At 53.7% G+C, this 23035-nt stretch overlaps 9 protein-coding genes across 9 annotated transcripts; 5 read left to right on the forward strand and 4 right to left on the reverse strand.

Annotated features, from left to right (window-relative positions):
• The first annotated feature begins 336 nt into the window (after positions 1–336).
• On the forward strand, positions 337–2350 carry EV422DRAFT_154210 (uncharacterized protein). Its single transcript, XM_053064906.1, has 2 exons — positions 337–511; positions 652–2350. The coding sequence occupies exon 2, from the start codon at positions 729–731 to the stop codon at positions 1902–1904; it is 1176 nt and encodes a 391-aa protein (XP_052929577.1). The 5' UTR covers positions 337–511; positions 652–728; the 3' UTR covers positions 1905–2350.
• A 431-nt stretch (positions 2351–2781) lies between these two features.
• EV422DRAFT_489847 (uncharacterized protein) lies at positions 2782–3601 on the reverse strand (the record flags this gene model as incomplete). Its single annotated transcript, XM_053067453.1, has 3 exons — positions 2782–2859; positions 2951–3135; positions 3217–3601. Coding segments are annotated over 3 exons (648 nt in total), but the record flags the coding sequence as incomplete, so codon positions are not given.
• A 508-nt stretch (positions 3602–4109) lies between these two features.
• On the reverse strand, positions 4110–5508 carry EV422DRAFT_154351 (TLC domain-containing protein). Its single transcript, XM_053064908.1, has one exon. The coding sequence runs from the start codon at positions 5402–5404 to the stop codon at positions 4313–4315; it is 1092 nt and encodes a 363-aa protein (XP_052929579.1). The 5' UTR covers positions 5405–5508; the 3' UTR covers positions 4110–4312.
• A 679-nt stretch (positions 5509–6187) lies between these two features.
• Positions 6188–7367, reverse strand: EV422DRAFT_154344 (trypsinogen 2). Its single transcript, XM_053064907.1, has one exon. The coding sequence runs from the start codon at positions 7275–7277 to the stop codon at positions 6444–6446; it is 834 nt and encodes a 277-aa protein (XP_052929580.1). The 5' UTR covers positions 7278–7367; the 3' UTR covers positions 6188–6443.
• A 3552-nt stretch (positions 7368–10919) lies between these two features.
• On the forward strand, positions 10920–12371 carry EV422DRAFT_549771 (aquaporin-like protein; the record flags this gene model as incomplete). The annotated part of the gene is made up of 5 exons (XM_053071733.1): positions 10920–11029; positions 11105–11851; positions 11884–11894; positions 11951–11970; positions 12321–12371. 5 exons carry the CDS (start codon positions 10920–10922, stop codon positions 12369–12371), a joined length of 939 nt encoding a protein of 312 aa, XP_052929581.1.
• EV422DRAFT_515401 (uncharacterized protein) lies at positions 12295–15132 on the reverse strand. The gene is made up of 6 exons (XM_053069315.1): positions 14708–15132; positions 14479–14622; positions 14093–14405; positions 13728–14017; positions 13506–13657; positions 12295–13438 (listed from the first exon to the last, which is right to left on the reverse strand). Exons 1-6 carry the CDS (start codon positions 14895–14897, stop codon positions 12503–12505), a joined length of 2025 nt encoding a protein of 674 aa, XP_052929582.1. The 5' UTR covers positions 14898–15132; the 3' UTR covers positions 12295–12502.
• A 1178-nt stretch (positions 15133–16310) lies between these two features.
• EV422DRAFT_154588 (uncharacterized protein) lies at positions 16311–19859 on the forward strand. Its single transcript, XM_053064910.1, has 11 exons — positions 16311–16629; positions 16687–16774; positions 16837–17361; positions 17427–17901; positions 17966–18290; positions 18348–18495; positions 18561–19145; positions 19219–19312; positions 19375–19428; positions 19490–19727; positions 19790–19859. The coding sequence occupies exons 1-10, from the start codon at positions 16447–16449 to the stop codon at positions 19638–19640; spliced, it is 2628 nt and encodes an 875-aa protein (XP_052929583.1). The 5' UTR covers positions 16311–16446; the 3' UTR covers positions 19641–19727; positions 19790–19859.
• Positions 19519–20627, forward strand: EV422DRAFT_154554 (uncharacterized protein). The gene is made up of 4 exons (XM_053064909.1): positions 19519–19585; positions 19653–19723; positions 19790–20076; positions 20145–20627. The coding sequence occupies exons 2-4, from the start codon at positions 19710–19712 to the stop codon at positions 20486–20488; spliced, it is 645 nt and encodes a 214-aa protein (XP_052929584.1). The 5' UTR covers positions 19519–19585; positions 19653–19709; the 3' UTR covers positions 20489–20627.
• Positions 20628–22090: 1463 nt separating this feature from the next.
• EV422DRAFT_154685 (uncharacterized protein) lies at positions 22091–23002 on the forward strand. The gene is made up of 2 exons (XM_053064911.1): positions 22091–22399; positions 22476–23002. The coding sequence occupies exons 1-2, from the start codon at positions 22229–22231 to the stop codon at positions 22941–22943; spliced, it is 639 nt and encodes a 212-aa protein (XP_052929585.1). The 5' UTR covers positions 22091–22228; the 3' UTR covers positions 22944–23002.
• The last annotated feature ends 33 nt before the right edge of the window (positions 23003–23035 follow it).

A 23035-nucleotide genomic window follows, 5' to 3' on the forward strand; every position in this document is an offset into this window, starting at 1 on the left:
CACAACATCAATTGGAACTCTGATATCGATCGTGCCCAGCAATCACTAGTACTGGGACTCTGGTGGCCTTTTACACTACAGTAGATCTATGAAAACCACACGCGGTCGGCGGACGGGGGATGATGCGGGCTCAGGCCGATGACGATGCAAGACGACACTGCCCATCTGCTATTTCGGCTCTTCATGTCGGTGTGTCTTACTACTTGCCCGATTCAGAACTGCAAATATATATATACGTACAGTATGTCCGGGGGGAACCCCTGAACGCACCATTTGACAGGCAAGCGATTGCGGATGTGCGGGCAATGACATCACAGCGGGCGTGTTGGGGAGAACTTTCTCGAATCTCTCAGACGCCGGACGACGCGTTGGTCCGCCACAGAAGAAACACTGAGGCACTCCTCAACGGGCAAGCCCACCTTCCACCTGCCCCCGCATCGCCACATCTCCTCGTTTTCTTCCTCCCGAACGCTTCTTTTCCCTCAACCAGGCCGTGTGATAAAACAGGTGAGTGGGGTGCGATCGTCTCCACACTCTTAGTGCACACCCACAATCACTTGGAACACTAGCGAACCACTCATCTCATACAAACTGCTTTTGGAACTTGCGTTCGGAAAACTCATCCTTTCACCTACCCTACCTCCATGCCAGTTCGAACATACGGAGCTCGTGACAGTCCCTCAAGCGAAAACACATCCAACAAACGCGCCCACACCGACTCCGACGCCATGGGCAGAGACTACTATTCCATCCTCGGTGTGGCAAAAGACGCCGACGAGGACGCCATCAAGAAAGCATACCGGAAAGCCGCGCTAAAGTGGCATCCAGACCGTAACCCAGACAACAAGGAGCTAGCCGACAAGAAGTTCAAGGAACTCTCCGAAGCCTATGAAGTCCTATCCGACAAACAAAAACGAACCATCTACGACCAGTTCGGGGAAGATGGATTGAAGGGCGCTGCAGGAGCCGGTGGTGCAGGGCCAGGTGGTTTCCCAGGAGCCGGCGGTGCCGGCGGATTCCCCGGCGGCTTCCCTGGCTTCCCTGGCTTCACGTCAGGAGGAGGTGGTCCAGGTGGTGCGCGCACATTCAGCTTCAACATGGGCGGACCAGGCGGCGGTGGTGCTGGATTCCGACCGTTCCAGCCGTCCAACGCTGAAGACATCTTCCGTCAGTTCTTTGGAGGCGCCAGCCCGTTCGGCGGTATGGGCGGCGGAATGGGATCGGATTTCGATGACGATGAGGGTGGAATGGGCGGAGGAATGGGTGGCATTCCTGCCGGTTTCTTCTCTCGCGGGGCTGGAGGACCAGGTACCGGCGCACGCGGTGGACCAGGTCGCGCAGGCGCTCAAACTCCCTCCGCCAGCTCCTCCGTTCAACGTCAACTCCCTGTCTCACTGGAGGACCTAAGCGCAGGTGCCACCAAGAAGCTAAAAGTCACCCGCAAGAATCTCGACGGCACATCATCGGAAAAGGTCCTCGCGGTGCAAATCAAACCGGGATGGAAAGCAGGGACAAAGATCAAGTTCGCAAAAGAAGGCGACGAACTACCCCCCCAAGGCAGCGGAAACGCCCAAGACATCGAATTCGTCATCGAAGAGAAACCCCACCCGAATCTCAAACGCGACGGCGACCATCTCCGCACAGACCTCACAATCGACCTCGTCGAAGCCCTCACCGGATTCAAGAAGCAAGTACCCGTCCTCAACGGCCGCACCGTCGAGGTATCCGGCGCGCAAGGTCCCGTACCCGCGAAACCGGGAGAGGAGATCGTCGTTAGAGGGGAAGGCATGCCCATCTCGAAGCAGCCGGGCAAGAAGGGGGATCTGATCGTCAAGCTGAATGTCAGGTTCCCGCCGACGATCTCGCAGGCGCAGAAGGAAGGCGTCAAGAAGCTTTTCGCGTGAGTAGATTACGTAGAGATACCAACCGCTTTCAACGCGACATCACCGACTGCCCTTTTCCCCTTCTGTCACTCTTCGGGACAGCACCCACCCGTTTCCTGATTCAAAACGCAACACGCCGGAGGACATACCACCTCCCCTACCTCGGCGTCCACCACCATCTTCCACCGTGCCTCCTCAAGGCTGCCCGCTCCCTCAACAATCACGACCTCCCTTCACGTGCGCATCACCGCCACTACCGCCACGCCCTCGCCGTCGTTGGTGGAAGCTCTGACCGCTCTCACCGCGGAAACCGGTGTACGTCAGATTCTCTCGGCCTTGTAGGCATATTGTATATTTTCCTCCGCATTTTGGCTTTGTATTCCATTGTTGCTTTTGCCCTTTTTCAAAATACCTTCGTCAAATAATACACGATCTTTGGCTTATGTCGCGCAAATGTTCTTTCTTGCATGATGCTGAGTTGAACCATATCTTTCGTTGTGTTGCGCTCAATGATGCCACGCGCTCTTCTCCCACCTCCTCATGCATGGAAGTGAGGTACGGTAATATCTCGAGTTTTGACGGGATTTTGACAGCCTTGATCTATACAGTACAGCCGAATGAGACGGCACTTCTTCGAACCTGTGATCAATTGAGATCCCGTTTTTCTAATTTCCATGAGGAACTATTTGTACAGATTCATAGACAACGCCGGATTGCGACGCTGAAAACGCCCGCTGGGGCATCGAATGGGATGATATATACTGTCAACGAGGTCTACCTGTGGACTAAAAAGGGGCTAGTTGTCAAAACCGGGAACTGAGATATGTACAAGACGTTGCGAGGGGATATGCAAAGCGCGGGGGGGGTGTGGATCACTGAGACCGAGGATCGGTTTCGTTTACACTGGAACGGGCTCGGAAGAAGCCCGAAACACGGTCTCCATGCGTTTAGCGTATATGTAATCAGCCAATCCACGCTGGAAGGAGAGAAGCGGGATGAGTATAATCGCCGGAGGGAATGTCAGGCCCGCTCTAGAAAACATTTTATGTCGGGAGCAGAAAACGTACCATGGCAATGATCGTGCCCAGCACCGACAGAAACGTGGGTAACCAGATCCCTTGCGGAACGTCGTCCTGGTCCGGGTTGGATGGGTCGTAAGGGTCGTAGCCTTTGCTTGCTTCCTCGTCGGCGAGGCGGCCGGAGATCATTGCTGCGTAGCGGAACAGTGTTAATCCGAGGCCGACTCGTGCACCTGGAGGATAAATTGGATGTGTCAATGTTTCGAAAGAAGCCTTAGGAAACTTGAAGCGATTCATTGACAGGAAGAACATACCAGCGCGTGCAGCATGCGACGTAGCCAGCATCGCCGTAACCAAAAACCCCACAAAATCAAACGCCGCCGCAATCAAAAAGTTGACAAAAAACGTGAACCCATCCCCGACAGGCATCCCCTCAATCAGGAACTCCCCATCCTCGCTGATAGACGTCGCCGCCATCACGACGGTCGTCTCGCCGTACGCGGGCGCGGGTTGGTCCGCTATTGTTTCCGTGTACGTTGGGGGCTCGAGTTGTTCGAATTCTTTGACGACCCGCGGGATGTTGTCGGTGGTGTCGGTGGTGGGTTTGGCGAAGAGATTGCTGAAGACACCGTCGTTGACTGCGGGGGAGAATGGGCTTCGACTTCTGCTGCTGCTTCCGGTGGACGAGGGATGGACACCACCGTGTTCGAACGCCGCGAGCTCGGCGGCAGGAGCCACATGGTGGGGCTGCTCATTGGCTTCTTCGTCCTCCCTCCCCTCGTGTGCTTCTACGTCTTCGTCATGAGGTGCAGCGAACAACACTTCTGTCTCCTCGAATTCTGGGGGTGGGATGCCAGAAATGTCTTCCTCCTCGAATTCTTCCTCGCCCGGGATAGTCGCCCGCTCGTGATGGAATGGCAGTGCCTGATATCTGGACATTATGGTAACTGTTGTTGCGTAGCAGGTCGTTGCCTTGTATGCAATCAATGTTGCGTGAAGCGCTCCCTTCCCGAAGGACCTTCGCTGTTAGTGTATTCTTGTAGACCTCCACAATGCCAAGCCTTGCAAGTTGAAATTGACTTCCGGCGGACGTGATGAAATGGAACCGGTTCCGTGACTCACCGCGGATCTTGAAACACGCCGCACCCGCCGGGAACCGGGCAGTAGTAACCGTGACTTCCCCGTCCGGTTTAGGCGTGCAGCAAACAGCACAAGTCCAGACGAGTAAGAAGTATGATGTAAAAGTAAGGATATATACGTATATACAGGTGAAATGCCTATGTAAAACTTGGAGCCCCGATCCTCCGAAACACAAGCACCAGCCGAAAAAGAGGCATGCCCTCGGGGCGCTAAATCTCGTAGCCTAAACGCTTTAAACAATCGATCGGTCAATTATCACACGATGCCGACTCATGAGGCTATAGGTGACCGCTTCCGTCTGTTGACTTGCGATGATGGTGGGGACTGCTGTAACCCCAGCACCACCGCCGCCTTGTCGTGCGCGATTCCAACCCGCAAGGATTTCTCTGTCACGATATGCGTCTCTACTCCCAACACTTTCGCCGCCTTGGATTCGAGCGCTGGCGCACTTGGCGCAGCGGTTTTCGCAAACTCCGCCGGTGAAACCATGGGAACTCCCGTCGGCTGGCCGTTCTTCATCTTCCGGAATGCCATTCGCAACAACAGCCCGAACCAGTAGACCTGCAATCCGCAATGCGCGTACGCAAGGACCGGGAGCAGGTAGTACATTCCGGTTGGCAATCCATTTTGGATCAGGTACGCGTAGTACGTGGGAAGGTGCATCTGCACATGTCTCAGGATGAACAGGTTTCCGACGATCCTCGAGATGAAGAAACCAATCACGAAAATGGCTTCATTGGCTCCGTACGCCCAGTGTTTCTTCAGGTTGTGCTCACCCATCAAGAAGCGAGCGTTCAAGAAGGGCGTGGTGATTTCGTTGTTTAGGAAGAGGCACATGTACACGGTGCCGTAGTGATATTGTACGCCGATTGTGTACGCTAATATGATGGTGAGGTGGTGGAACAACATCGACCCGATGGGAGCGGAAGAAACCTCATGCGAGGATGGCTGCAACCACTTGTAATAGCACAGACGCATCAGATCGAAAGACAAGTATCCAAGCGTAATAGCAAGGTAAAAGTCATTCCTGAAGCTGTTGAGAAACGCGTAGTCGGTCGGTACTTTGAGGAGGTGCTTATCGTTCTGGTACCAGGAAAGGCAGCCGAAAGCCGCCATACAGGCGTGCAGTGTCGAAGTGGCTCGATTCGCCCATTCTTCTATGTTTGATACCGGAGCATTGGGAGCCAGCAGACCGAGCGAAAATCGGTTGGCTGGTGTAAAGAGGTGGTGGGCGGTCTGATAGCACGCAAAGAAGAACAGGACCCAGGATGCCACGAGTTGTGGGAAGGCATAAGCTGGGTTTGCGAGGAGCGCTAACCGGTAGTTGTTCTCCGTGAGAATGATGTTGTCGAGGAAGGACATTCTTTCCTGATCGACTTTGGGAACTTCCGCCTCGATTTCGAACCGGTCGTGACGAAAAAAGAACTACGCCCGCTGCTCAGGGCAAATACAAAATCGCCAGGGTATGCTATAACTGTCTACGCTCCCTGAACCTTCCTCTGTGTGTATACCCTCAGTGTATATACGATTTTTGGGCCGTTGCGTGCTGGGGGGGGGAAAGGTGGTAAATATGAAGGGAAGGAAGGAAAGCCAACCAGCGTTTCGGCGCCGCGTCCTATGTAACAATTTCAGCCTCAAATATAGCTCCTCGGCCGTTCAAGCACAGACAGCACCGCCGCAATGGTACACGCTGGTCATACGGATCTACCTTCTACCACTGGGCTGGTGAGTTATACATCCTATCTCTGGCCCCCGGGCGATCGTATGTTATCCCTGTTCGGGTCCGGACGCCCGCCTCCGCATTTATCCGTAGTACATACACGGCAGGGACGGCACGGCGCCTTGGCACGTTGCACCCTACCGATCTCATCGATTGGCCCTCACCAGAAAACCATAAGGAAAATCCCTCTCGATCGGCCAGGATCCGCGTAAAGGATCGTCTCACTGTCGAAGCCCGGCATCGCTGTCGAAGGCAGGAAAACCGGCGCCAAAAGCTGCTGATTCAATTCGTACCGTTCGTAACTGGGGAGCGTACAGTACTTATAAACTGCTCATCGTCGATCAGCAGTGAAGAACGGCATTCTCCGTATCTCGGTGCTCAGTTAGCCGGCAATCCGCCCAACTATATAAGAAGGCGGAGAAGAGCGCCGTCGAGACCCGAGGGTTCTGCGGTACTCACGCTCTATACGGACAACATGCTGATATTTCAACTTTTTTTTTGAAATACGGGGACGTACAATCATGTTATTATGCAATTTGCAACTATTACATGTACAGGTCCGGCCTGAAAAGTAAACAATGGGTATCTATGTCGATGCACCGACGACATTGCGTTCGTAGCTATCTACTCAACCCAATCCTCCGCCACCCTCTCCTCAACAGCATTGCTTGAGGCAAACGCTTAGGCGCTGTTGGCGGCGATGGTGCTCTTGATCCAGGGGACGAAGCTGGACACACGAGTGTAAACACCAGGGACACCGGGCTCGGCGCAACCGTCACCCCACGAGGTGATACCGTGGACATAGAACTTGCCACCGGATGTCGTGTACAAAGGACCTCCGGAGTCACCCTGGCAAGTGTCGACACCACCATTCTTGGCACCGGCACAGATGTTCGAGTCGACGATGTGGCCGGCGCTTCCGTGACCATCGTAGTAGGACTTGCAGGCAGCGTTCGAGACGATGGGGACGCTGGCCTTCAAAAGCACGCGGGAGTCGGAGCCGCCCTCAGAGGTGTCACCCCAGCCGGCAATCTGAACGGTTCCGCTCTGGGGAACGACGGGAGCGTCGTAGATGCCGACGGTAAAGTCGGTGGGGCCGTAAGCCTTGTCGAGCTTCAGGAAGTACAACGCGATGTCGTTGTGGTTGAGGTTGTCATCGTACTGCGGGTGGATGACGATCTTCTTGATCGAGTAAACCAGACCCTTCTCGCTGGAGTCCGACTTGGTCTTGTCGTGACGGTGGACATGGACCTTCGAGTTGGTGTAGGAGCCACAGTGGGCGGCGGTGAGGAAGACGTTGGGGGCGATGATGCTGCCTCCGCAGTACTGTCCGGGAGAGCCCCAGAGCGGGTTGGTCACGTAGGCGATGAACGGAATGGTGTAGGGAGTGACCTGGGTTCCACCGACAATGGGGGCTCCGCCTCGGCCGATGAGGGGAGGGCTGGGGGTGGCGGCGGCGTACACGGCCGGGGCAGCAGCCAAGGCGCTGAGGAGGAGGCTGGTCAAGGGAGCCATTGTGTTTGTTCGGTGGGTGGGGCTGGCGATGAAGGAAGGATGAGAGGATGAGGAATCAAGAGGGACCCAGGTCGACCTGCCCGGCTTTTATATCCGACGGACCATCGATGTCGCTAGAAACCTTCAGCCTACGCTGATGCCAGCAGTGTAGTAGACGGCATATTCTCGAAAAGCCTGCTGATGCTACGTTCGTTGCCCACCAAGTATTTGATCAAGGATCGGAGTTTTCACGGCCTGATTGCTCGTGTAACTCCCCACTCAAAAAGTGTATGCTGGATATCGACGCCGCCCCCAATATCGACTGGATCAAAAAGTCTGGCGGGCATGCTGCCCAGGGCTACTGTCATCGTGACATTCCGAGGCTCTAATGCAAAAAGATGACCAACACGTTGCTCCCTGAATTCGGATCAGAGGCTCACCTGTACTTTCCGTTGGTACTAGCTCCCCGAATGGCCGATGTCGGTGTCTATACCCAATCGCAGGGGCCCTGCCCCTAGTTCAATGCCGCCAGGCTATGATGCACACATGCTAGCCATTGGCGACCATCAATACTGAAGAGCGTACTTTTAGTACCCTTACCGCGGAGAGCGCCGATCTCTGGAGAGAGCGATAGAGGATATCTTCCCCTGGCTGCAAGCGGCGATATCAAGCGATCATGATCACCCCCGTTGAGCAAGATGGTCCAAACGCAAGCACGGGTGACGTTGCTGCCTTTACGACGTCGTGTTGGATTGGTAATTTAGGCAACCTCCAAGGCTCCAAGCACTCCGCGGCGTCCCGAACGTTCTAGGACTGTACCGGACGGAGCCTTGAGGTTGCCAATCCGCAAGTGTGAACGTTAAGGAGAGTCTTGTCCGCGCAGTATCGGAAGACGCGTTTGACAGTCGGACAAAATGCTACCTGTCCGACTGTCCAAGCGATCAAACGATCAAGATTCAAGATCCCTTGTTGTTCACAAATCACGGCGTCCATGCTGCCCATGACTGGTATTGCCTTGCTATATATATAGTACATATGAAAGGAACACTCTCACGATGGAGGCATCCAACATGTGTACAGTAGGATGTAGGCGGCGGGCGCATACTGTACAGTATGCGAGTACAGTATGTACATATCCGTTGAGGCTCTCATTGTTGCAGCGGCCGGGTGTTCAATTCAGTCGTGAACGAGAAGCCGAAGAAGCCGATGCAGCGGAATCAGAGGTGATAGAGAAGTAGTGTGAACATGGTGAAGATGCGCGTGGACCATGAAGTGTGGGCGCATTCGCCCGACGTGCCCGACTCGGGGCCGACTGGACGCAGTCCCAAATCTCGGATCTACGTAAGGGCAATGATGAGAGGTGAGTTCGCGGACTTTTGTGACGGAGCTTGCGAAGGAATCGACGGGAATGAACATGTGAACCAGAATGTGAACTTGAAACTTGCAAGCCCAACTCACCGCGTCTGCAGCCAACAGCGTTGGCGTAAACCTCTTGTGCTTCTTCTTTCGCTGCTCACAGTACAGTATATCCCGCCTGCACTGGAGTCTGGCGAGCCTGCCTTCGGATGGTTGAAATTCATGAGCGGTCTCCAATGCTGAGTTTTCCGAATCGCGTAACCGAACATTTCCGTTCCCAGTCTTACTTCCCACAAGGTCACGAAGCGCTCCCGGAATGCACTGCGGACGTGACGGCATAGCGAAAATATAAAGGAGGCTCCTTCAAGATATCCCTGGTTGGAACGGATGGAATGCGACCGTGCGCCTCAAGTCACGCCGCCTGGGTCAAGGCAAAGCGAGGAATACCGTCTGTTGTTAACGACTTTCCCCATCACCGAATTATACCTCCGCAGCGAGCAGGGTAAGCCGCATCGCCTGGATGCGTAATGTACAGTACGCGGGATTCACTGAAGAAGACCGCTACCGGACAGTGTTCGGATCCATTCTCGAAGGCAATCCATCACATTCCGGGGGAAGATGGCAAATGGAACGGGACGGATGCGCCACGGTCCTGGATGAAGTTCGGCGCTGAGACGTTCACCTTCTCGCCTTCTGGACTCCCGTTTGCTACTTTGGGAGCGAAACATGCGATGGAGAGCCGCACAATAATATTCTTTGATTTGTGGAAATCCCGCACAATTACCATATGACAGGAATCGCTCGCAAAGCCTGCCCTAAGAGCGGAAACTGTTTCTTAAAACCATGGGACAAACTCCCTATCAAATGTGGATGCTCCAGGGCCCGAAATTGCTGGATTCCGAAGATGAGCTGCCTACGCTTACCGTGTTCGTGAAATATGGATGAGGTCAAGAAACGGGAGCCGATGTCTTCCTCCTCCTATATATCATCCTCTCACGGAAGCAGGCACAGTAACTCCAGGCAGCACTGGACGTACAGATGATTGCAGGGCATAATCCGGGTTAGATTGAGCCGGGTTCAGAGAGAGGCAGAATTTTGGCCCCATCTGCACAAGACAATTCCCATCTGCTTCGATATGTCCTAGCCGTGCGAGCTTTGTTGCCTCGTGCTCACATGAGAGGTTTGGTTTAAAAATTCAGGAATGGTTGCACGACTCATTAGAGAGGAGAGTCAGCGCTATGAGGTTTTCTCGGTAAGCGGGTTACAGCAATAGACTCATGGAGCCAACAGCCAACGTCCGAAAAAGGTTCGGACGACTGCCGCCCAAAGGTCAAAAAACACGTCCACACCTGACCCCACAAGCGCGTTGGTGTAAAAATGTGCGAATTTGCTGCAGCTCCTCGTGACGAGGGAGGAGCCGCACAAATGTGATGGATGACGCGCACACGTCTTGCGCCCCAAGGGAAAGATCTCAGCGCGCTATGAACGCGAACAGATGGTGACGAAATGCGGCCGGCTGCCACGGCGCCGGGCACAAAAATGGCCATTGTTGTTGCACGGCAATGTTTCAAGACTTCTTTCCGGAGAAAAAAGCGGAACCAAACGCAAGTTACGGTTTGGTTGGCCAGTGCAGCTATTCATGGTCCCGGATGGCTGGTACGAGGGTGGCTGGTGTGTAGCAATGCACAAGCTGAGCTCGGGTCCGGAAGAGAAATCCTCTCAGCCTCGTCGTCCATGGCGGTTGAAGGAGGTCACACGGTGTCGGAACGCCTGGCTCGGTCCAACTGAAAGCTCCCTCGGGCAAAAACATAATCGAAACACGCGAAAGCCCACGCAAGCCAGAAGCGCAAAAGTGAGAACATGGATATCCGCACACCTGCAAAGCCTGCAGGGCAAGGTTAGCCCTCGGGATTCCTTTCACACCCCACACATTTTCGACATGTGCGCCAAGAGGCCTCAAAAAGTTCAACCCCTGCTGACCCGCCGCTTCGTGTTTTGATGCACTCTTCCTCGCTTCTTGCTTCGCAACCCGCGCGCTACATCCACGATTCCGTACGGACAACTTCGAAGGCAGGCGTTCTCAGAAGCGGCTTGCTTCAGTTTTTGGTGATCAACGTTTTGGCCCGGGCGCACTGTAAAAGCATTCGCTCGAAAAGTATAAATCAGCAAGGCCGGCCCCACGTCCTCTCATCCGCACCTCGTCCAACAAGTTTCAACGACGTCAACGCGAGAAGCAGGCTTCTCGTGCACCCATCATCCACTAGTCCACATCACCATTCACATTCCCAAGTGATATAGCCCGTTGCCATGTCCTTGGAGTCGCAAATCAGTAAAGACACCGTCGTCGATGTCGCCGAGCACGATGTCATCAACCACGTCAAGCTGTCACCGCTCGTTCGTTTGCGTCGCCAGATGAGGTGAGATAGTTTTCATCGCCGTGTTTCATCCAGAGGAACAGTCGAACTGAATGAATGCGACTTTTCATCACCCAGGGAAGAGCTTGCCGAATTTTTCGGTACCTTCATCTTGATCATCTTCGGAAACGGCGTCTGCGCACAGACATCTCTCCACAAAAACACGGGAGAGTACTTATCCATCAACTTCGGATGGGCGATCGGTGTGTTGATGGGCATCTACGTCAGTGCGGGGATATCAGGTGCACACCTGAATCCCGCCGTTACGATCGCCAATGCCGTCCATAGCAACTTCCCCTGGCGGAAAGTCCCCCGCTACTGTGCGGCCCAGGTGTTGGGCGCTTTTATGGGCGCCGCGATCGTATTCGCTAATTATCACTCTGCACTCGACGCCTTCGACGGAGGTGTTCGCCAGACGACTGGCGACTTAAAGACCGCCGGCATCTTCGCCACCTACCCCCAGGCCTACCTGACCACCGTCGGCGCCTTCTTCTCGGAATTCATCACCACAGCTGTCCTCATGATCGGGCTCTTTGCCATCGGCGAGAGCAGGCACGCTGACCGCCCCAAGTCCCACTCCGCCATCGCCGTCGCACTGCTGATTCTCGGTCTCGGTATCTGCTTGGGCGCTCCCACCGGCTACGCCATCAACCCTGCCCGCGATTTTGGCCCCCGTCTCCTCACCCTCGTCGCCGGCTGGGGCACGGACCCCTTTACGGTTAGCAACTACTACTTTTGGATCCCAATCGTTGGCCCCATCACCGGCGGTATCTTCGGAGGCTTCGTATACCAGGCTTTTACCGAGTATGACAATGCCCCCATATTGTAGTTTTTTGGTCGTTCCTGTTTCGTTTAAGATGGACAAAGTGTACATAACTCTCATACCAAATTTGTAATACATAATCTCTCGTCAAGTTCAGATAGCATCGGTACGCCGTTTGCTTGTTAGTCCGCTGAGTCATAGCTGCGTCGTTGGAGAGTGTATGTGTAGGCGATATTTGAGCGTGGGAACGGGAGAATGGGGGAGGTCCAGAAAGGTAGGAAGGTTCTAAGCTCAACCCGTCAGAAGGACAAGTGAATATGCGGGAGACCAGGACTGCCCTGACACTATGGAATCGTAACTGATCTTGCCTTCCCCTTCAAGTCAGAAACTCTTCCACGCTGAATGAAGCTCGTCGCGTTCTTCCCACACGTTTCGGACATGTCTGACGAGGGCGTGCAGGAGGGAGATGCATCATGAAGGCACACTGAAATCAGCACGAAGGTAACGGATGTTTAAAACCCTTCAGGACAGCCAAACGCTAGGATTTGCACTCATAATATGTACGCAGTATATATTAGGTAGGGAGGTAGCTCACAAAACCGTTCACAAAAAAAGCGACGGTCAGATGTCAAACGCGCCTTTCCCGCTTCCAAAAAAACATCTTGCACCCAAATACTCTTTCTACAAAAGACACCTCAGCGTGATGTGAAGTTTTACTTGGCGTGGTGATAGATAACGCCCGCCTCGTCATCCAGCTCTTCGTTCTCTGCGAGCACGGCCATCAGGACGTTGAGGATGCTGCCTGCTGGATACCATCTGGGTGCCAGCAGTTGCAATACTTTGAAGTGCGCCTCCAAATGTGGGCGGAAATCGCTGCCGAAGTGTGGTGGAGGTTTTATCCTCATTGCGATGACCAGCACAAGAGCCGAGTAGAAGCTGAAGAGCGCGAGCCACGGACCTTGCGTGAGACCCTCTGGGTCAAGATCGGCAATTTTGCAGAGCAGGGCGGCGTTGCAGATGGCGTGGTGGACGCAGATGTTGTATGCTCCAGAAGCGTATCCCTTTGTACCGAGTTGCTCTGATGGTGAGAGGGAAGCGAAGCCAGTATCGAGAATGGTCGGCAGGTGGAGAGAGATGTGCGCTGCGTGGTAGTACACATGCATCGTTACGAGCTGCCATGATGGCGGGCTCTGACTCGCTGGTGACGCCGCAAACTGGTTGATTCGATCGATGTTTTGAACCCAGTCGGGTAATGATGAGAACCACGCAGTCAATGCGTTCTCGAGCTCCGAGATGGACTCCATGCGTGCTCGATTGATTGCTGCCGTTGGATGTACGTCTTGAGAGGCGATCTTAGCCGCGCGCTCCGCCATCGACCATGCGGAGCCTCTCAGCGCCTTGATGCGCGCGTATAACTTGGTCAGTGTCACCATGTTTTCCGCGCTATCGAAGTCTTCACCAGGTACGAAGGCACTCAACCGAGGAAGGCCGTCGAGGGTAGCAACCGACTGGAAAAGGGCTTCTGGAGCCGGCGCTCGGGGGGTAGGTCTCCAGCCTTGAAGGCATGGAGTCCGTTCAGTCAACGGGTGATCTCGCCCATCTATAGACGGCGCCTCAGCAGGAGTGGGTATGGCGCTGATGATATCCAGCTGATGGAGACATGCAAGTTAGCATAAGGTTCGGCCAAGAGTTAATGCCATCGATGAAGTTACTTACCGACACGAGCAGCCACCACACCCTTCTCCGGGTCTCTTTCAATAGCCACGGTAGCACACCGTGCACTTCTTCGACATCAGGATCTATATTCAGGTTGATATGCCGCGCAATTGACAAAGCCTGCGCAAGGTAAGCGTCTTTCGAGGATCCTCCTGTGAACCGAATGTCAGCAATGAGGCTTCACACAAAAGAGCTGAATGCATTTGCAGCAGGACAACAAACCTCTTCCACTTTGGGAAACCGCGCAAGCTAGCCACACCGTGCCAACAACCAAGTCAAGCGATGGCTCGTTGATGATGGTGTCAAGAATCTCTTGTCCCCGTTTTGCGTATGCATTGCCAGCAGCATACGTTGGCAGTCCATTCTCAGCCATGAACCGCTTGATAGCTGGATGATCTGAGAATGGTGCAGCCATAGCACACATTCCCATGACGAGAAACTCTGAGTGGCTCGGTCGCTCCAGGCACAGTTTCGCCGTGATTGTGCTGTCGTGGTAAGGGGAAGCCCATATGCTGTTTTGTATGAAATGGGGGAATCACATTAGTCAGATCATGGCAGCGTCCATCACGATGTAGGGCGCAACTTACAGTGGATTTATGATGCGAAGGAACAGACGCACCAACTCCATTTGCAGGTCTGGCGCAAACAGATCGTCGTGTGCAAGGAAAGGACGAGCCACAGAACGCGATGGTGATACCAGCTCTGTCACCGTCCGGACATAACTTGCAGATAGTGGTGGTAGGTCTTGCTCCGCACGACTGTAACTGGGTCGATGGCTTCTTCGCATGTCCTGATTCTGGTGTTCACGAAGCGGAGTTGCCGGAGAATCATCTGGTTGCCCTTTGTTCTGCAACCAGCCTTCGACTTCTCTGACTCTGGCTTCCAGCATTCGAACGTATCCTGCCAGCATGGCGGTGATCAATTAGTCCAAAGGATCGAGCCTCCAGCTTTCTCGGATGTTGTAGAGCCTCACCTGTCGTGTCGTAACGCCTCCCGCGTCTACTTGAACTGTTTGTGCGCTCCGATCCGCCGTACGTGCAGGTGTCTCCAATGTCGTGTTTGACGCAAGCAGAACATGCCGGCTTGCCCGAGTCGCACTTGATCTTCAATCGGTAGCCTGCGAGAAGATGGAAACCATTATCAGCACCTGTTTTATATCTAAGCGGCGGCACTAAGCGCAAATACGGTAGTCCTTCACTTACATCGATCGCAGGCCCAAACCTTATTGGCGCCAATAGCATGTCTGAGGCGTTGTGCGGTGCGATATTGACGAGAAGCTGCTGTGCTGGCTGCCCCAGCTTTCGGCCTAGAGTCCGACACGCTGTCTTCTGGTCCTGAGAGTTCGTCGCTATAAGCGCGGTGAAACGAAGTGTTTCCCACGCTGTCCGGCATCCTTCCCTTATTTATCCACGTTTCGGTGTATTTGAATTCGTATTACTTTTGAAGCTGGACTACGTTTAGAGACGGTATTAAGTGTGCGCTGGCCGAGAGTGTTATTCAGCACTGAGATAGAATTGGCTTAACGCAAGGACGAGGTATACGAGAATGCGAGAGCAATTGTGTTAGACTTTTCCTGTAGGAAGGGTAAGGGGTTGGGGTTGGGGCGCGGGGGGCGTGCATGCTGTACTTATGTACATGGATATATTTCCGGGGGAGGGGATCGGTACCGTGCCTTTCTGTTTGTCCACGGCTACCCTCCGATGAAGGTCCGAGCCGAGAAAAGTATGATGTACGCGTGGATCGACCATGAGGCACAATGGAGCGGCAGCCGGAGGTCTCGGGGAGTGAGCGCGCCGAGACGTCCAAAGGCATATGGTTTGGCGTATCGTGAATATCCGCCGCATTTCTTTGAACGTTTTGGGCAATGAGGATCTCGATTTTGATTAGGGGTCCTGATTCGGAGGTGCGCTTCCGAGTTACATTTTGCGATTCCATTCCCTCCTCAATGCTCCTCGGATGCTGAAGAATGGGTTCCTTGGTCCGGAGTCCCGCGTCACTCTTTCCGGTTACTAATGGTCATATGGATCGAGAAGCGTATGGCCAGTGAACAAGTCGGAGCTCAAAAATGATCTGCAAAGGATCTACTTGCATGACGTCATAAAGTCAAGGGAAGCACATTTACCGGAGAACCGGAGACAAGATCCGCGGTACAGTACAGAAATTTACGCCATGGGAACAAGGGGGGCATTACTGCCGCATTGCGGCCCGAAAGAAATGAACAATCGAACGATACTCGGCGCTGTGGCAAGAACGCAAATATCCCGGGTCTGATGAACGTTAAAATGTGGATCCCGGACTCGCTACGTACGACGGACATGAGGGGCAAAACCCAAAAGATTCCCGCGATATCTGTCGCCATGCATGCACTGGTAAGGGACTTCAAAGGAAAGAAATGCAATATAGACTCCAACAAAGAGAAATCTGGACCAACGTCGGCCCCCCCTTTATGTATACATGTCTCCCTTATACATGTCTCCCATATACATGTCTCCCTGATGGACCTGCCCCATCTCACCAAAGCGAAGAAGGTTGTCTGGGGCAGAAGGTTGTCGGGGTTGTCGGGGGCGGTGTCTTAGATGTCGTCATTATCCAAAAACTGATATCCGGGTACTTTCCGGCCTGCGTAATAGTCATTATCACAGAGATGTGTCACGTGACGAGGAACTGACGGCGCCGTCAAATATGTTCTGGAACCCGATTGACGATACGATCACGGCCTTCGACGGAAAGCGAAAGCCCATTAAGCTCAATCTTACACGACCCACACAGGGCGAAGGGTCGCGTATTCAAGATGCAACTCGGTTCAGAGGGCCATCGGGGAGGAAGGGAAAGGGGGGGGGTTTTGGTCTAGCTTATCTACCAGCGTGTCCCTTGCAGTTCAGCAGAGGACAATACTTTGTCAAAGTCGAATGTCCACCGTTGCTAGCAATCGCCTCCCAAGATGGCTGCAATCTTCCACTTCCTCTGCGTGCTCTTGACCGCTGGAGCTGTGGTAGCTGCGGGCTCGCAGTTCAACCTGACCATTCTCACCACTTCCTCGACTGCGGCGGAGGTCACGCAGCTGCCTTCCGGTCGAACATATGGAGGGTACGCCACACTTCAGACGGCCCTTTCGAAAGCCAGGGTATGTGCGGCTTGCAGTGTCCCTTCGCTGAGCTGCGCACCCTAACTCCCACAGCAGGTCAATCTCGCCAGCACATCGACACCGACTTTGGCCATCCACGGCTTATCTGCGCTGGGGATGTACTCGTTTTCTCAGTACTACAAAGGTCCGTTCCCTGAAGATTTTTGGACCTAAGCCCACGTCTCAATGGTCTGGGCACTTCTGTAGGCAAGAAAGAAGCCACGTACTTGAGCAGACTCGGATTCCAGTATACTACATTTGGAAGTAGAGATTTGTTCCATGGAACGGAGGTCTATGCAAACAACTTCCTCAACAACACGTCAGTTGCATGCATCTCATCAAACACATGGATCTCCAAATCCTCGGCATTGTCCAACCTTTGTCAGCGCTACAAGGTCACCACATTGACCGATGCAAACACGCAGACGACCTTCAAAGCCGCCATCGTCTCGTATGTGGTCACAGACTTCTGTAGTTTCACATTTTGCGCCGAGTCAGCATCCTCGCCTGCTCAAGTCAAGGTGTTGGACATAATACCCGAAATGACGGCGTTCATACAGCAACTGCAGTTTCAGGAGAACCCGGATGTCGTTATAGCGATGTCGAGTGGGTTAGATCTCAATGGGGACCTTGCTATTGCGTCCGCGGTGCCTGGAATAGATGTGATCATCACGAGCGACGATAAGACAGTGAGCTCGAAGAGTTTCCCGATAGCTGCTACTGGAGCTGAAGGTGAGAATCTGGATCTGATATCTTCTTTGCGCGTTGAAATTGAACGTAAACATGGCGTGCAATAGGCGGACCCGTCCTCATAGTAGCTGACATGACACCCGAAGGCGTACGCGGCCTAGCCCGGGTGGATCTGCAGTGGAGGAACGGTTCCTTGGCCGCATGGTCTGGCACCCGGGACCCGTTGAATTCCTGCCAAGGCGATCCGTCTCCTTTGGCAACATGCATTCCGCCCGATGCGGCGTTCGTATCTGACATTGTTGCGGATTATGTGGAAGTCGATAAGGCGTTGGAAGTCGTTATTGGAAGCACAACGGCGCTGTTGAATGGCGCCCAACTTCCGAATCACCCTTGCAGGAGGAGCGACTGCACTGCTGGGAGCGTTGTCTGCGATTCCATGTTGTGGGTGACCGACGGTCAGTGCGATGCTGCGATACTCAATGGCGGGAGTATCCGGGATTCACTTCCTGCTGGTAATGTGACCATGAAGAACATCATGGGGATGTTACCAAACCACAATACCATCTCGGTGACTCGTTTGAGGTATTTATTGCTTTGCCGCGAGTTAGTTCATACGAGTGGCGGTCACATGCTGAGCTTTTCGCAGAGGAATAGACGTCTTGGATGCATTATCCAGTGGTTTGAGCAAAGTCTTCCCACAGGGGAGTGCTGGTCGCTTTCCCCAAGTGGGTAATATCCATTATACCTACAATGTCAACAACAAGCCGGATGCACTTCGCCTAGTGTCCGCACAAATCTTCAATCGCACCCAGGGAACGTATGTCGACATTGATCCCAATGCGATATACAATATCTGTGTGAATGACTACATGCTGAATGGCGGAGATGGGTATTCGATGTTGCTGACCAATGCTTTGAGCACCTTCTCTCAAGGCACACAGTTGGATGTCGCCCTCAGGTCCTATATGGCGGTAAGTTTTGGGAGGGCAGGAAGTGTGGGTCATGCTCTAATGATGTGGATTGTGCAGGCCCAGTCTCCCATATCTCCTCCGGCTGGTCAACGTATCCTTGACCTTTCCACGACGAGCCCATCCTCCCCTCCGCTCTTGGGGTCTTGCAAATTTGCGACATCTGTGACCAACGCTTCAAGCATCCTTTTGGACCCTTGTGATGGAGGTTTGTAATATGGCTCTGCTGCCTTAAACGCAAATATTGAGAACTCATTGCTGCACCTTCATCAGGATCCCGTTTCCGGACGAATGTCTCCTGGACAATCACGCCGACTATAACCTCCCTGCGCTCCATCAATCTGTCATTCGGAAACTTTACGATGGATCCAACCACGGACGTCCTGTATCTATACAATCCGGCGACCAACCAGCTCCTGCAAGTGCGCTCACCCGCCGACAACGTCTCCATGGTCCCAGCGAACTACACATCTCTGCCGTCATCAGTTGGCATCCCAAATGTAGTGTCTGTAGGCGTGCGATTCGTTGCAAATCGCCCGCTTACCGGCAGCGGGGTGAAGCTCAGCTACGCCGCTCATGACGGCTGTCCCGGAGGATACATTCTTGACAACGGCAATTGCGTCGGTTGCCCAGCGGGAACATACGCCGGGCTCCTCGATGTTCAATGCACTGCGTGTCCGGCTGGGAGCGTTACGACCACTAGCGGGCTGGAAACGTGTGCTGTTTGCCAAGAAGGGACTTTCAGTGACGCGGCAGGGAGAACGCAATGCCAGACGTGCGACAGGGGCCGGATATGGATTTCGTCGACGCAGTGTCAATGTGCTGCTGGCACCTTTTTCAATGATTTTACCTGTCTGCGTAAGTCTATTCCGTCTTCTCGTGAATCTGGGTCCCTGCTCATATGCTGACTGGTTGGTCGCCGATACGACAGCGATTGGGTCAGGCTCGTCCCAAACCGGGCAGATTATCGGAATAGCTCTTGGTCTGATTGTACTAGGTGCCGGTATTGGATTTTATGTCTACAGGTATGGCTACTCTTGCGGTTTTCATTTCCTTCGTTCTGCGCCAACCCTGCGTTGTACCCCAGGCGACGTATGGCGGCCATCAAACGGAGACAGATGGGAACGTCGAAACAGAAAGCGTAAGACTATCTCGATGCCATAATTTCTATGTTCTGATAAAAAGCTGAACTTTTATGGTAGGCTGAAGGCTGATGTTGCCATGAAGCGCCTGGTGCACGATATCGTCTTGTCCGTGATGCAGATTGGAATGGACGCAGGAGAATGTGCGCTGGATTGGTATGTTTTGACCTCGACGTTGTATTGGGAGCTTCAATCTCCCGGTCACTTATAAAGTACGCTACAGGCGCGCGTTTCTCAGTGTTCCCGAAGATGAAGGAACCAGACTGTTCTTCATTGTCGGATGTATCTTCCAGAGTTTGTAAGATCACTATGGTACTCACCTTTCCTCTCGCATCTGAACTGATTGTCTCATCCGCATAGGATCACACTTCTGTCCGCCGCGCTACGAATCTACAACATCCAGCGCCTCTTCCGGACGCGTTCTTCTGGGATCAAGCTGATAGCAGCCGGCGCGCGGACCACATCCGTCGAAGCATTGAAGCGCATCCAGGACGCTGAGAACGACCCTGATCTGCAGCTGTCGCTTCTTTCACTGAACAGTTTGCGCCAAAAAGTGATTATAACCATCGCGGTCGCTGCTCCGGGCATGGTGAAGAGTGCGATGATGCTGCTCGTCAGTATTGTGGTAGCGAAACATCAAGGGAGCGGTAAGGTGTCTTGCCTCATTTCCCTACTTTTCAATAGTGCGTGTATCTTGACCTTTTGAACTCCATAGGCCTCACCCTTTTGCTCGCGTTTGGCTTCAGTTGCCTCGTGTTTGCCATCAACTTGCAAGAAACGTTAGGATGGTTTCACCTTCGGGATACATACAGGAAAGAGAAACAAGCAGCCGACACCAAATTGGCCAGTCTAGGACTTCGAAGGCCAGACGGGTATCATCACCGCACGCAGACCGAGAAAGATGCGGTCGACTACTCGGATGAAGAATCTAAGGCTGGGGGCGGCGGAAAACGCAGAGAAATCGAGGCCCCGGGAGGGGAGACCCCCTCGCCGGTAGACGGGGTTGCGACTGAAAAACATATAGCATCCCATGCATTGGAAGACGAAGAGAACCCATAGAGAGATTGACGTCTAATTCCATCGCATTTGACTTTACTCGTTGATGCTCGTTCCCTCGAAACTTCATACCCGGAAACGAGTGTGTTTGAGACTTTGAGTCGGTGAGAATTTGACGCGTTTTATTTGATATTTTTGCCGGTTCGCCGCTTCTTATATCGCCCACCAGCCGCACCGGCTTCCGTGGGCGTCCCGCTGGTGGGCATGCAGGTTACTCAGAACATGCACGACTGGTAGTCTAGTATATATTTAGAAAGGGAGGGGCTACGGCATCCCCGGTTACATACCTACAAGTTCAGTTCCCCTGCCCGTCAGCATCAACCTCATAATGTTGGAATGGAAACTAGGCAGAAGGGCTTTCTCGCGAGGGGAGTTCAAAGGTACTGCAATTGTATTGAGGGGGTGTGATTGTTGTGGGCAAGTATCGCTGAAAGGTTATACTTCATCTATCAATTTATAGGAGGGGAATGGTCGTCCTCGCTTCAGGGCCGCATGGACCGAGAGACTCTCAAGGCTAGAATACAGTACTTGAACTCAACCGCCGGTAAGTCCCCATCCCTTGTACAGTATTGCGAGCGAAGCGAGCAGAGAGGTGCCACCAGAGAAGAGAGCAGCAAAATTGAGAACGACTCATAGCACCGCTGGCGAGTTGCAGGCAATGTCTGCTTGCAGCGTGCCCTGATCTATTGCGAGCAAACTGCGAGCATCGCATGTGTCGGACGACGATTTCTTGTATCTTCGTAATCGATGCAATGATGATGGTGATGCCACTTTCTTCATAGTATACCTAATCGGCTGTCTTATTTCTGCATACAGGCAAAAAGGTTCCAGCCAACATTTGGTACTCCCTCCCTCCCCTAGTTATCTTCATCATATGGATTTCTGTCATCTTTGGCGTCGTAATGAAGGGAAAGAGCTGCTTCGACAACAATTCTCAACCATCGTCCGATTTCACCTTGCCGTCCGACAGCAAGCCTTCTGCGTCTGCCGCCTTCCTCCCGGCGTTCCCGTCCGTGGTACCTATGAGTACGCCCGCTGCTGCTGCCAGAACGACTACCGTACTTGTGTCCGTGACGGGCTCGGCATCTGTGCCGCTTGCAAACGCCACGCCAGCACCTGCCACACTATCGCCTGCCACCAACACCAGTCCCAACTTGCCACCCGCGGACAGCCCTGCCCCCAGCAGCAGCAGCAATGGCGGCGGAAGCACCAGTGGCGGTGGCTCTTCGTCTCCGCCGTCATCCTCCGGGCAAAAAGATATAACTGCATGTACATTCGCTTGTCCGAAGCCTCCGTTCGGTCAGTGCACGCAGCCCGTTAGTTCAGACGCTTATTGGGCCTGCCGCCAAGAAATTTCAAAGCCCTGGAACGACTGCGTCGAGAGGTGTTATGGCAGGACACCATCCAAGCGTCGCAGCCTCCACCGACGAGACTCGTGTACGAGTTCAACACCTTTCAACGGGTAAGTCATGAGGGCTTGGGTTCGTTTGGCAGGCGGTGCTGGAGGGGCCGATTACAGTGAGAATAAACGACGAGCATTCGCATTTTTCGCGGCCGAAGACTCGCGACTTGCGCCATAGGCGCAAGGACCTGATCGCGAGCAATATCCTGCGGTCAACTCTCCAACTATGTGCCGGCGTTATCTCATCGTTCTGTTTTCTGTTCTCGTCATTCATTAGCTTCCTCGTTCCCATCATCATCGTATTTGTCGCGTTCATTGTCGCCGGGGTGGTCATCTACTTTATGCGACAGAACGATTTGACGAACGCCAGAAAGGCAACAAGGAAAGCTCTGGAAGTCCTGAACGGTCAGGATAATCCCCGCGGTCTATTCTGGAGGTACAACGAGATGAAGAGGACGACGACGACATACCAAGGGGGTCGACGTACAGGCCAAACGAAGGAATACTTTCCGGTAAGATACTTGATTGCACCCACACCACCTGTTTTGGTTCGCCTCGCTAATTAAGCTCTCATTCCCTATATCGCAGATGGCGGAACTGGAAGTCATGCCCATCCCGTCCTTTTCGCTCTCTGGTATGGACGACGCAGTGTTTACGCCGCCGATGGCGTCCATGTCGCCTCGTGTTGGAACGGTGTCACAGAGCGAGTTCGCCGCGCCCTATGCGTACCAGCAGGCCCCGTTGACGGGAACGTCCATGGCGCCGCGTACGCAACCGGCGGCAGCCTTCGCGGCCCCAGCACGCCCGGCCTCATCGGCTATATCCATGTCGTCCGTCCCGGGACCCTCGCGTCTGCCTCCAACAAGTACAAGACAGTACCTGACTTCCTCACCGTCCGCCAATGAAAGGGAAAGCCACGGATCGTCCGCGAACCCGTTTACGGACGACGCAAACCTCGCGGATGAATACGACCCAGAAGCCCCGCCGCCCGCTTACGACTCATTCTCTCGCCCGTCGAGACCCGCTCAACAGTCGTCGAAAAGGGGAAAGTTTTAGGAAGCGAGACTTTCAGACCGGTAAATGCTGGTGCCGCTGGTCCGGTCCCGACATGTCTGGGTTTCTGATTTGCATTTAGCCATACATCGGCG

Source organism: Fimicolochytrium jonesii (assembly GCF_025526975.1).
Source record: "Fimicolochytrium jonesii strain JEL569 chromosome Unknown EV422scaffold_2, whole genome shotgun sequence".
Lineage (NCBI taxonomy): Eukaryota > Fungi > Chytridiomycota > Chytridiomycetes > Spizellomycetales > Powellomycetaceae > Fimicolochytrium > Fimicolochytrium jonesii.

Bases quoted from the DNA above. Each gene is read 5' to 3' on its own strand.
- EV422DRAFT_154210 (XM_053064906.1), top strand. From the start codon at position 729: ATGGGCAGAGACTACTATTCCATCCTCGGTGTGGCAAAAGACGCCGAC.
- EV422DRAFT_154351 (XM_053064908.1), bottom strand. From the start codon at position 5,404: ATGTCCTTCCTCGACAACATCATTCTCACGGAGAACAACTACCGGTTA.
- EV422DRAFT_154344 (XM_053064907.1), bottom strand. From the start codon at position 7,277: ATGGCTCCCTTGACCAGCCTCCTCCTCAGCGCCTTGGCTGCTGCCCCG.
- EV422DRAFT_515401 (XM_053069315.1), bottom strand. From the start codon at position 14,897: ATGCCGGACAGCGTGGGAAACACTTCGTTTCACCGCGCTTATAGCGAC. The intron at 14,623-14,707 runs GTAAGTGAAGGA...ATCTTCTCGCAG, and splicing joins GGTTTGGGCCTGCGATCGAT to GCTACCGATTGAAGATCAAG. The intron at 14,018-14,092 runs GTAAGTTGCGCC...CATACAAAACAG, and splicing joins CTTCGCATCATAAATCCACT to CATATGGGCTTCCCCTTACC.
- EV422DRAFT_154588 (XM_053064910.1), top strand. From the start codon at position 16,447: ATGGCTGCAATCTTCCACTTCCTCTGCGTGCTCTTGACCGCTGGAGCT. The intron at 18,496-18,560 runs GTTTGTAATATG...CACCTTCATCAG, and splicing joins TTTGGACCCTTGTGATGGAG to GATCCCGTTTCCGGACGAAT. The intron at 19,146-19,218 runs GTAAGTCTATTC...CCGATACGACAG, and splicing joins CAATGATTTTACCTGTCTGC to CGATTGGGTCAGGCTCGTCC.
- EV422DRAFT_154554 (XM_053064909.1), top strand. The intron at 20,077-20,144 runs GTAAGGTGTCTT...TGAACTCCATAG, and splicing joins AGCGAAACATCAAGGGAGCG to GCCTCACCCTTTTGCTCGCG.
- EV422DRAFT_154685 (XM_053064911.1), top strand. From the start codon at position 22,229: ATGCGACAGAACGATTTGACGAACGCCAGAAAGGCAACAAGGAAAGCT. The intron at 22,400-22,475 runs GTAAGATACTTG...CCTATATCGCAG, and splicing joins AAACGAAGGAATACTTTCCG to ATGGCGGAACTGGAAGTCAT.